The sequence below is a fragment of the Myxocyprinus asiaticus genome, chromosome 27 (assembly GCF_019703515.2).
Source record: "Myxocyprinus asiaticus isolate MX2 ecotype Aquarium Trade chromosome 27, UBuf_Myxa_2, whole genome shotgun sequence".
Lineage (NCBI taxonomy): Eukaryota > Metazoa > Chordata > Actinopteri > Cypriniformes > Catostomidae > Myxocyprinus > Myxocyprinus asiaticus.
The window spans coordinates 13,412,417-13,425,691 of NC_059370.1; the positions used below are offsets into that span (position 1 = coordinate 13,412,417).

A 13,275-nucleotide genomic window follows, 5' to 3' on the forward strand; every position below is an offset into this window, starting at 1 on the left:
CGCCCACTGGCTCATTGACGCCATAACTATGGCATGTCTCGCCCAAAACATGCCGCCCCCGGTAGGGCTACGAGCCCATTCTACTCGTGGTGTAGCGGCTTCTTGGGCCCTGGCCAGAGGTGCCTCTCTAACAGACATTGCAGAGCAGCGGGCTGGGCAACACCCAACACCTTTGCAAGGTTTTACAACCTCCGGGTGGAACCGGTTTCGTCCCAGGTAGTGGCACGCAACACAAGCGGATAAGCCCGGGATAGCCGGCCGGGTGTATCGCTTGCACATAGCGCCTTCCACCTCCTTTTGAGCTGAAGACGTGCGCTGTTAATTCCCAGTAGTGTTCACAAAGGTTGTTCCCTGGTTGACTTCCTCCGAGCCCTGTGGCAGTCGAGTTTTCGGAGAGACTCGCTGCCGGCCCAGTACACGTGCTAACTAAGAGCCCGGTTCTGGGGTAGGTGCTCCGCATGTGGCGGTTCCCTGTAAGGCTAACCCCATGCGATCTATATCTTCCGCTAGTTCGTTTCCCTACTGGCAAACTGCGTCTTCCTTGGGCAGAGCCCCTCATTCTCCATGTTGTAGTAACTCCTCCCCCATTGGGTAGGATCTACCTTGAAGGCTCTCCACATGGTTGGAAAGACCATGTGATGTATTCTTCCACTTAAATATCCCCCCTCTCTTGGGGCGAGGTGTGGTCTCCGCGGTGTCCTCCCCTTGGGAGGGACACCCCCGACTAGACCTGGCGGCCCAGTCGGATAATCCCCCTTCTTTTTTAGGGAGTGGAAAAAGAGAAGGGGAAAGAGGCCATGACTGGGTTAAGCCTGTCTCTATCTCTGGGTAGTCGACTTGTCCCCAAAAAGGGCCGTTCGACACTCATAACTGTGTTGGGGGAGGTTACGTGTCGACCTGGTGTGCTGGCTATGAGGCACACAGCAAGTCTGCCCACCACACACCACCAGTTCACGTAACACAGTTCAGCCTTGTGGCATTTTGTATAGGGACCCCTAGTGTCACTACATCGACACCAACGTCGGTTTTCCGGTTTAAGCCACGCCCATATCCGGTTCTATCCAAATACAGATAATTTTGTCATAGTCACAGATACAGATACTGGCTTTCACTGCACACCCATAATTTGAATGATGCTGTATCCACGCCACTAGGTGTCACTGTAAATCTGAGATGACATGAACAAAAATGTACTGACATGAGCAAAAACTTACTGACTGCACCTTTGAATAGCCAGTAGTCTTTAGTTTATGTTACTGCTGTGAACCAAGATTTGAGGTAGGTGGCAGGGTTAGCTGATTAATCAAAAATTCCCTATGAATTTGCCTGCAAGAAACAGTTAATATACATGGTGAATATAGCAATGCTTTTAATGCTCTTTTGATTTGGCCTTTTAGTTTGCTAAAGAGCGTGTCATAAAATAAGCTTTGCGATCAAGGGCGCATATATATATATATATATATATATGTGTAGACTCAGCAAAAAAAGAAACAGCCCTTTTTCAGGACACTGTATTTTAAAGATAATTTTGTAAAAATCCAAATAACTTTACAGATCTTTATTGTAAAGTTTTAAACAATGTTTTCCATGCTTGTTCAATGAACCATAAACAATGAATGAACATGCACCTGTGGAATGGTCATTAAGACACTAACAGCTTACAGATGGTAGGCAATTAAGGTCACAATTAAAAAACCTAGGATACTAACGAGACCTTTCTATTGACTCTGAAAAACACCAAAAGAAAGATGCCCAGGGTCCCTGCTCATCTGCGTGAATGTGCCTTAGGCATGCTGCATGGAGGCGTGAGGACTGCAGATGTGGCCAGGGCAATAAATTGCAATGTCCGTACTGTGAGACGCCTAAGACAGCACTACAGGGAGACAGGAAGGACAGCTTATCATCCTCGCAGTGGATCAGTACATCCGAATATCACAGGATGGCAACAACAACTGCCTGAGTTACACCAGGAACGCACAATCACTCCATCAGTCTTCAGACTGTCCGCAATAGGCTGAGAGAGGCTGGACTGAGGGATTGTAGGCCTGTTGTAAGGCAGGTCCTTACCAGACATCACCGACAACAACGTCGCCTATGGGCACAAACCTACCTTCGCTGGACCAGACAGGACTGGCAAAAAAGTGCTCTTCACTGACGAGTCACGGTTTTGTCTCACCAGGGTTGATGGTCGGACACCAGCCATACTGCTCATTCTGTGCATGATTTCCTGCAAGACAGGAATGTCAGTGTTCTGCCATGGCGGGACATGCCATCATTGTCAGTGATCAGACCTACCACCGTTGTATCATCAGCAAACTTAATGATGGCATTGGAGCTATGTGTTGCCACACAGTCATTTGTGTACAGGGAATACAGGAGTGGGCTGAAAACACAGCCCTGTGGGGCTCCAGTGTTGAGGGTCAGTGATGAGGAGATGTTGCTGCCAATTCTAACCACCTGGGGTCTGCTTGACAGGAAGTCCAGGATCCAGCTGCACAGCGAGCTGTTTAATCCCAGAAACCGGAGTTTCTCATCAAGCTTGGAGGGCACTATGGTGTTGAATGCTGAGCCGTAGTCTACAAACAGCATTCTCACACAAGTGTTCTTTTTTTCCAGGTGGGAGAGAGCAGTGTGTAGTGTGATGCAATGGCATCATCAGTGGAGCGGTTGTTACGGTATGCAAACTTCGAGTCCAGTGAGGCAGGCAGCACAGAGCAGATGTAATCTCTGATTAGTCTCTCAAAGCATTTGCTGATGATGGGGGTCAGAGCAACAGGACACCAGTCATTTAAGCAAGTGATTTTGGATTGCTTTGGTATAGGCACAATGGTGGACGTTTTAAAGCATGTGGGGACTACAGACAAAGAGAGGGAAAGGTTGAAAATGTCCGTAAAAACACCAGCCAATTGGTTCACGCACGCCCTGATGACGTGGCCCGGAATGCTGTCTGGGCCCGCGGCTTTACGGATATTCAACCGTCGGAAGGATCGGGTTACATCCGCTACAGAGACGGAGAGTGAACTAACCTCTGTAGCTTTGGCCGCGAGTGCTCTCTCCGTGAGGGCGGTGTTATTTCCCTCGAAATGAGCATAAAAAGTATTTAGCTCATCTGTGAGAGAGGCAGCGGTGTTCACGGCAGAGTTTTTATTCCCTTTAAAGTCCGTGATGATATTATTCCCTGCCACATGCTTCTAGAGTTGGTGGTGTTAAACTGTCCTTCAATCTTGTCCCTGTACTGGCATTTGGCTGCTCTGATTGTTTTGCGGAGTGCATAACTGGCTTGTTTATGCTCCGCATTCCCAGAATTAAAAGTGGAGGTCCGCGCAAAAAGGACGAAACACGTAAAACCTTTTGCTCTGAAGGCGTATGCTTAAATGTTTGAAATTAGTTTTGTAGACAAAAATGTAATTGTGCCAACATAGTAATATATTTAATTACAAAACTAAATTTTTATTTAAAAAAAAAAAAAAACAGTTTTTGAAATGGATGACTTAGACCGAATAATTAAGAAAAGCAGCCATTAAGTGCCCAGCATATAGATGGGAACTCCTTCAATACTGTTTAAAAAGCATCCCAGGGTGATGCCTCAAGAAGTTGGTTGAGAAAATGGCAAGAGTACGTTTCTGCAAAATCTAGGCAAAGGGTGACTACTTTGAAGATGCTAAAATATAACATAGTTTTGATATATATATATATATATATATATATACATATATATACAGTGGTGTGAAAAAGTGTTTGCCCCCTTCCTGATTTCTTATTTTTTTGCATGTTTGTCACACTTAAATGTTTCAGATCATCAAACAAGTTTAAATATTAGTCAAAGATAACACAAGTAAACACAAAATGCAGTTTTTAAATGAAGGTTGTTATTATTAAGGGAAAACAAAATCCAACCGACATGGCCCTATGTGAAAAAGTGATTGCCCCCTAAACCTAATAACTGGTTGGGCCACCTTTAGCAGCAACAACTGCAATCAAGCGTTTGCGATAACTTGCAATGAGTCTTTTACAGCACTGTGGAGGAATTTTGGCCCACTCATCTTTGCAGAATTTTTGTAATTCAGCCACATTGGAGGGTTTTCGAGCATGAACTGCCTTTTTAAGGTCATGCCACAGCATCTCAATAGGATTCAGGTCAGGACTTTGACTAGGCCACTCCAAAGTCTTCATTTTGTTTTTCTTCAGCCATTTAGAGGTGGACTTGCTGGTGTGTTTTGGATCATTGTCCTGCTGCAGAACCCAAGTTCACTTTAGCTTGAGGTCATGAACAGATGGCCGGACATTCTCCTTCAGGATTTTTTGGTAGACAGCAGAATTCATGGTTCCATTTATCACAGCATGTCTTCCAGGTCCTGAAGCAGCAAAACAGCCCCAGACCATCACACTACCACCACCATATTTTACTGTTGGTATGATGTTCTTTTTCTGAAATGCGGTGTTACTTTTACGCCAGATGTAATGGGACACACACCTTCCAAAAAGTTCAACTTTTGTCTCGTCAGTCCACAGAGTATTTTCCCAAAAGTCTTGGGGATCATCAAGATGTTTTCTGGCAAAAATGAGACGAGCCTTAATGTTCTTTTTGCTCAGCAGTGGTTTTCGTCTTGGAACTCTGCCATGCAGGCCATATTTGCCCAGTCTCTTTCTTATGGTGGAGTCATGAACACTGACCTTAACTGAGGCAAGTGAGGCCTGCAGTTCTTTGGATGTTGTTGTGGGGTCTTTTGTGACCTCTTGGATGAGTCGTCGCTGCGCTCTTGGGGTAATTTTGGTCGGCCGGCCACTCCTGGGAAGGTTCACCACTGTTCCATGTTTTCGCCATTTGTGGATAATGGCTCTCACTGTGGTTCTCTGGAGTCCCAAAGCTTTAGAAATGGCTTTATAAACTTTTCCAGACTGATAGATCTCAATTACTTTCTTTCTCATTTGTTCTTCAATTTCTTTGGATCTCGGCATGATGTCTAGCTTTTGAAGATCTTTGGGTCTACTTCACTTTGTCAGGCAGGTCCTGTTTAAGTGATTTCTTGATTGAGAACAGGTGTGGCAGTAATCAGGCCTGGGTGTGGCTAGAGAAATTGAACTCAGGTGTGATAAACCACAGTTAAGTTATGTTTTAACAGGTGGGGCAAACACTTTTTCACACAGGGCCATGTAGGTTTGGATTTTGTTTTCCCTTAATAATAACAACCTTCATTTAAAAACTGCATTTTGTGTTTACTTGTGTTATCTTTGACTAATATTTAAATTTGTTTGATGATCTGAAACATTTAAGTGTGACAAACATGCAAAAAACTAAGAAATCAGGAAGGGGGCAAACACTTTTTCACACCACTGTATATATATATATATATATATATATATATAAGAAATGATATTTTACCTAATTCTCATTAACATGACACATCTGTACTCTTTTACTTTTCCTGTTGTTTTCAGTGATGATTTTGATACTACAATAAATTTTCACTGTATTTCTGTAAAAAAGATGCTGTTGCACAATATTGTTTTTATTAAAATCACATTGACCATAAATTAAGTATCATTATGACCATCTTTTTTAAAAAAAATTTCTCGCATTGTGGTGATGAGAATCAGTGGGTAAAATGTTCGTAACTGTCACGGAAATAAAGTTATATTGTAAAAAGAATCGTAATGGCCCTAAAAACAGGCTTCATTTTCTACATGCAAAATATAAGTTCTTATTTGTTTCTTTTGATTTTGGAGTAAAATAAGACCAGGGCATTTTATTGACAGTTGTTATAATAATCACCCTGTAAGTTTTTAGTTGGTAAGTTCAATTCAGTTCAAACTGTCCATTTCAATGAATCATCATCATTTAAAATAGTTTATAGAATTCTCTGTGTGGCTTTATCATGTATTACAATGTTTTATTACAAATATATGAGAATAAATATAGCTTTTGTTATATTGTTTAATTGGTGCCTATAAATGAAAATAGGGCTGTAACTATCGATTGTTTTTGTAATCCAGTAGTCTAACGATTATTCTGACTATTAATCAAGTAACTGTACATATTATTTCTTGAAAATAATCTTCTTAGATTATCTGGATTCAATCAGATTTATTGAACAGAAAGTGTTTGTGTATCCATCATTGCATTATTTTATGTTGCTTCATAAAAGCCTATATTGCAAATGATTGTGTAGATAAATGCACTTCAATGTGTTTTTTGCTGAGTTCAGTGTGTCCCTCATGGCAACGAAGGGCTCAGTTTTTCTCCCACAACTGGACGCAGTACTGCAACCAGTGAATTTACCATGTGTCCAGCAGGTTGTATCATATTGTTGTATCATATAGCAGGTGAAAACTGGATGTCGTCTTTTCAAGTGCTGTTGCAATGTTGAAGTGATGTTGTGGTATTTCAGGTCGACAGACAGCTACATTGTTTTTCAAATCTAAAGTCAAGTGCTCTCACACAGCTGACACTTATTGTCATCATGTGTTTGGACCCTCGTCCATGGACTTACTCTTTATTTTCAATTTGACGACAAAGCAATTTTGTAGTCATGTAATTTTTTAATCAAGTAATCAAATTAAATTGAGTAATCATGACAGCCCTAAATTAAACTGACTAAATATATTTCTTTCAGATGTTAATTTATTGATAAACAGTGAGAAAAACATGCCTGATTATTTTCAGCTATGCTTTTACTCGGGGGTTAAATTAGGATTTATGAGGTGGGGGAACCCTAACACCAAAAAAATAAAAATAATAATAATAAAATTACACATTTAAGTAATTTCAGAGCACATACATAAATATATACTGTATATTTCATCAAAAGGCTGAAAATATTGATACATTATTTTAGATTGTAAAAGGTAATTTTGTCAACTTCTAGTAGTACACCAGCATATAGATGAATTTAGCACTAACAAGCATGGACTAAAAGCCACAAAACTCCAATTTCTATTTAAAGGGGTTTTAATTATTAAATAACAATTGGCTGCATTCGTCAGCAGAATCCATGTCTGCTTACCTGTAGAGTCACCCAGTGGTATACACCTCACACATCTGCAATAGTACTCCCACCATACGAAGAGACAGTCGATCCGTCTCCTCGGGGAATCATTGCATCATATCAATCTCCATAGTGCATCCACTTTCTTTTACCTCATACCTGCCACAGCTGATTCAGAGCCAGTCCTGTTATTAATGTGCTTGTGTTTAAGATGCAGGTGGTGTTAGAGGAACTGATCCTAAATCAGATGAGGAACTAAAATTGAGATGTGACTGACTTAGAGGTGGATAGCAGAGGGAGTAATGTGTCTCAGAGCAGGTGAAACAGGGCCTAAGGGTACACTAAACCTTTTAGAGTCTGTAAGCTGGAAAGAGGATTTGAGCACTGTATTAAAATTTGCCCAGAGGACAGTGCTCTGTTGTGCAGAGGGCCGTATTCAGAATGTGATGGTGCTAAAATGGAAATTGTGGTGTAAAATTAGGTAGAAACAAGATTGCGTACACACAGTGAGACAGAGTGGCCAAATTATATTATTGGTTTATTATGTGTACCTTTTTTCTGGATTGTGACTTTTTTTTTTTGTTGTTGTCTTTTCTTGTTGAAGTCAGTGTGACTTTATTGTTTGTATTTAAATACACTATTAGTCAAGTTTGGGCATACTTGACTGAATTAATGTTTCTTATGATCTTAAAAACCTTTTTTTAATTGCTTGAAACTAGTTTTGTACTCTAGACTAATATAAATTTTGCCTACACTTGATATGTAATGTATTTATTTATTTAATTGTAGTTGAAAAGCTGAAAAGTGAAGGAAAAGCAGCCAACAAGCGCCTTGCATAAATCTGATCTCCTTCAATACTGCTTCAAGGCATTATAGATAGAACTTAGTCTCACAGAATGAACGTTACCATAACTAATTTTTGCAAACTGAGTTTTTACTTGCCACGTTCTACGTTTTGCCACAAATTCCTGGTGAAATTAAAACAAGAGGCACTACAACAACTGTGCATTTTACACAATATACAATGGCTGACTTGACTTTATAAACACGTATTTTTCGCTTTATTAATCGGACACTGCTATGTTATTGTATCAAAACACTTTCTATAACACATCATTTGAAAAACAATACATTTTAACACTTGTATTACAGACCGACCTACATTTACACATTTATTCCAATGTGATTAGCTTCTGTGGTAGCTCACCTGATAAGAGTGTTAGACTTTAGACTGCAGATCGAGCCCAGCTGTGCACAAAAGCTAACGTGTGAGATAAGTGTCATAGAGTTGACACAAAATGATGTGGTTGCTTCAGAAAATGAATGTTTTGTAGGGATATATTAAGATTAATCGATAATCGATAAATCTTTGTTAATAAATTGATCGATATAGCTTATCGATCATCAATTAATACATTTTTAGGATAATGTTGATAAGGCTGTTGTGATGAGGAGGAGGGCGGGGCCGGGCCGGGCCGTGACTACGCACGCCTCAGCCGAGGAGAGGGATAAGTGCAGCAGGATGTGGCAGTTTGAGAGAGAGAGAGCCACACGCAGCTGCCGTGTGTGCGTTTATGTTTTGTGTCTTTTTAAGTTTAAATTAAAATATTACTTAGACTGTTCAGCCAGTTCCCGCCTCCTCCTTTCCCATTTTTAACCTTGTTACAGCTGTCTATACAGTCATCACCGCCAGAGGGTACTTGCATGCTGCATGTCATGTCTTGTCCGACTTAGAGAAGAACGGCATATGAAGATGAAGCAGGCTCAATATAATCAGTGTTGGAGTGCTTCTCTATAAATGAACATTATGTTTTCAGCATACTCTATGATAGTGTGTTAAAGTACAACATGAAAACAAGCACAGCTGATCTGCTGATCTCCTTGTTTCATCCCAACCTACAATTACGTGAGTGATCGCCAGGAAAGCACATTCAGCTGATATCTTTAATTAAAAAAAAAAAAAAAAACATTTCCAAAGGTCTGAAATATCCCACGATCCACAATGTAAAGTTTTTATGAACTCAAATATGTAAAGGAGTTATATATCTTGTTTACAAGTTGTTTGTTACAGTAATTAAACAATTGACAAATTTGTTCTAAACATTGCCTAAATGTATTTAAATACACTGAACAAAGAATGTTTTAAGAGGACAATGCCAATACTTGCATTTCTTAAGTGTAATAATTTAAATTATATTTAAACAGTATATTCTACGTGCACATATTGCGTTTTGTGGAATTAACATTAACAATTAATTTATTAATTGATTGTTTATTTCCACGACGATCGGTTATGAAAATGTCTGAAAATTGTCATCCATACTGTTTTGTTTACTTCTCATTAGGGCTGTCATGATTATGAAATTTGACTGATGATTAAAATTATTTGTCAAACAAATAATTGTGATTATGACGATTAATTGTCTGTTTTAGGGCTTTCACAATTATTTTGATCAATTGTCATACATGTGTCATCTGTGTATGTGTGCTTTATAAACCTTAGGCCATTTACTCACTTTTAACTTTTACATATTTTACTTTAAGGCTTTAACAACTTATGATTGACATAAAAAATAATATTTTAAATATCAAAATATTTCAAAATACATAAAGTGTCTGTCTCTCTTTTTGGTCAGCCTTAGTCTTGGTCCATTTTGCATTTACACTGTTGTTGTTAGAACCCAGCCAACTTGAATAGCTACTATATTATATTACATTATATTATATTACAATACATTTTATGCATTAGTTAAATATTTCTGTCTTATTCTTCACTTTCACATGTAACTTTAAAGCTCTCCGATTAAACCCACGAACGCTCGTTTCACATGAAGCAAGTCCTTTGATATTCTGTGTTTCTTCATTATATCATCTCCTTAGAAATAAAGTAAGTGGGCCTGACACAGGGCTCCTCTGTGTCATTGCGTGTCATTAACACTGCGTGTATGAACCCACAATGACAAATGACCTTTGTCATAACACGATCGTTAAATTAAAGTGAAACTGGAGTGAATTGCATTCACTACAATCCTCGTTTATATTTTCTCGGGAGTTTGGCACGAACCTCTACAGACGGCGTGGGCGTGGGAAGTGGTTAATCTTCACGCGCTCTTCAGGAGCTGCACTCAGTGAGAAGGTCAGAGTTCAATTTAATGAAACACTCAAACGTGCCATTCATTTCCTTATTTGGACCGTTAAATGTGATTGGAATTTAAAGTGCACAATAATCGTGGTTGTCTCAAATAACCATGGTTAGATAATAACTAGACAATTATTTAGTTATTGTGACAGGCTTACCTCTCATTTGCTTTTAGGATACTATCGGTTAGGTTTAGGTGTTGGTTAAGGGTTAAGATGTCTGTTTTGTTTACCTCTCATTTCATTTTAGGACACTGGTTAGGTTAAAGGGATAGTTCATTCAAAAATGAAAATTCTCTCATCATATACTCACTCTCATACTATTCCAGATGTGTATGACTTGGAGTCCTTGCATTATAACAATATGCATGATGTAGATCAGATATTAATAGGAGAGCATCTTTGTTTATGTTGTGGGATATTAATGCAAAGTTAGTATAAGTTTGGCACACTGTATTTATCTTCTTTTGGTCTTGCTCTCACAGGCAGGGATGATTCGAACTGAGCAGGAGGAGTTTTTCATTGAGCCTATGGAAATGGGGTATCATGTGATGGAGCAGGAGAAAGAGGCCGGAGGCCGCTCACATATCGTGTACCGTTCTGCCGCCGTGAAGAAGCCTCCTGTTAGCTCGCTAGCTGCAGACTTCCACTCCAGAGGTTAGTACTGTTCAACAGCTTTATCTAATAGCTCTGACTAAACTGAACATGTTTTTATTTTACATTATAGTTTCTATTATGCTAAAATGCTCAATTAACAGGTCACAGTCTTGTCAAGTAAATATTTAGTTGCTCTTAAACAACACTGACTTGCTATGTACACTGTCAGAAAGAAATTGCAAAAATTGTACCTTACAGTGTCTTGTCACTAGGGCGGGACCCTCAAAGGTACACCTGTGTACCCTTTAACATGGGTACATATTCGTTCCCTTACAGCTTGTAACTTTTAGGAGGCAAATATGTACCCTTGGTGACTAACTTGGACCTCAGTGTTATGGTACTTTAATGTACCTTTGGAAAAGATTCAAATTTGGCTTTTTAAGGGTACTGCCCCAGTGACAAGCCCTTTGTACCTTATGAAGGGCAAATTTGTACTCACGATGTGTAATCACATTTATTAAATAACATGACACATGAAATGTTTCCAATTTTTGTTCACATTGTCATAGGATTGACACTTTAAATATCTCAGAATCACAATTTGTCATCAAATATAGCAGAATACATATACATTTATTCAGCAATTCTGCTTAAAACAATTCATTTTAACTAACTTTTTAATAGTCTTTAATACTTGCCCAAAAAATTAAAATTCTGCCATCATTTACTTACCCTCATGATGTTTCAAGCCAGTATGATTTTCTTTCTTGCACTGAACATAAAAGGAAGGTTTTAATGAATATCACAGCCTGTCTTTTCAATACAACTGCAGTGGACAGTGCCTCAATTTAAAGCTTAAAAAGAACCAAATGAACACGTGAGCCACTGTGAATGAGCTTCACTCATGTACTTCTTAACACGCAACAGACATAAAGATTTTGACAAAAAATTCTGATTGTTTCTTACCAAAACCTATAGTATGCCTTCAGACGAATTAAAACATGACGCACAAGTCACATGGACTACTTATGATACTTTTGGGTCCTTTAAGCTTTAAAGTCAGGCTCTATCCACTGGCATTGTATTGAAAGAACTGGCTGTGATATTCATTAAAACATCTACTTACTGTCCCCAAATAAGAAAAGAAAGACATGCAAGTTTGAAATATCATGACGGTGAATAAAATATAACAATTTTCCTTTTTGGGTGAGCTATACTTTTTAAAACATTGTAAGAATCACAATCAATTCATCATCAAAAGAGTGTCATAGGCCTAAAAGTAAATATCTTGACCTGGGTAAATTATATTCCATTCAGGATCAACTTTGTGTATGCAGGAAGTGTGAAGCATAAGACATATTCAATTCTTAATGCAAAGAAGCCTTTTGTATTGATACTTAAAATTCAAAAATAGAGGAATATCCTCTGTGTGGACCAACTATGAATACATATTTTAAGGCATAGCCTACCTCTCTCTGTTAATAGTCTCTTCTGATACACAGTGAATGTCTTCAAATGATTCTTCACCCACATCTTTGCTATAGCATATTGCAGGAAGAAAGCTTATTTTTCATGTAGGGCTAAAAAAGTCTTTAAAAAGAAAGTATGCACTGAAGGCTGCAATTACCCCCTCTTCAATTGTTATTTCCCAACACACCATCCACTTTGATCAGGACTTGAACTCTCCTCGTGAAAGCCTTTTTCCAGTCAGTATCTACCAAGTGCATGGTTGGATATGGTGTATTAGCATCACAATGTAAGAGGAAAACAAAATGTTGTCTGTCAGAACTGCATTATGCACTGTATATCAATCACAGTATCACAGGGTTATAGTTTGCATCTTTCCAAGCTTTACAAATTTGCTGACAGAACTTACAATATAACATCATTCTGACTTAAACAAAATATTTGTTTGAAAATATTCACTACTCATATAAAGCAGCAGTAATACCACAGTAAATACCTGGTAGATCTTCTGCATGTATCTGCTCTTTTGCTTCAATGTAGATTTTGACCATCAGGATTTTTCTTGTAGCAAGCTCACGTACCTCTGGCACAATACTGGTGAAGCCCTTCAATTTCATCACATACCTGCAAATAGTTGATAGCAAGGGAAAGTTAATCATTCACATTAACTTTATTAAAAGTGTCATACCAGTCTTAGAATAGTTCACCCAAACATTTAAATTATGTCCTAACTCACCCTTATGTCGCTCCAAACCCGTATACCTTTTCTTCTGTGGAATACAAAATATGAATGTTTGAAGTCTTCATAGTGTTTATTGGCCAAAATGTACATTGATAGTGACTCAAAAAAGCTTAAAAAACAAAAATAAAAATAAATAAATAAATAAATAAAACCACAGTAAAATTAATCAATGCTACTCACACTATATTTCAAGCTTGGTCACAAAACCAGTGAGGTTTTCAGTGCTTTATTGCTTTAATTTTTCAGTGGATAACAACTTGGATACATATAAAATACTTTTGTTTTTGTTGTTGTTGTTGTTGTCCTTTTTCAAGTTTGACAGACCAGAGAAACTATTCACTTGCA

At 38.6% G+C, this 13,275-nt stretch overlaps 1 protein-coding gene across 4 annotated transcripts in view; it reads left to right on the forward strand.

Moving 5' to 3' along the window:
- The window catches only part of LOC127418324 (A disintegrin and metalloproteinase with thrombospondin motifs 2-like), a 305,982-nt gene that overhangs the window by 110,142 nt on the left and 182,565 nt on the right, over window positions 1-13,275 (forward strand). For all 4 annotated transcript variants that reach the window (XM_051658877.1, XM_051658878.1, XM_051658880.1 and 1 more), the window contains exon 3: window positions 10,610-10,781. In XM_051658877.1, coding sequence (XP_051514837.1) covers window positions 10,610-10,781 — 172 coding nt within the window. The remainder of the gene's footprint in view (window positions 1-10,609; window positions 10,782-13,275) is intronic.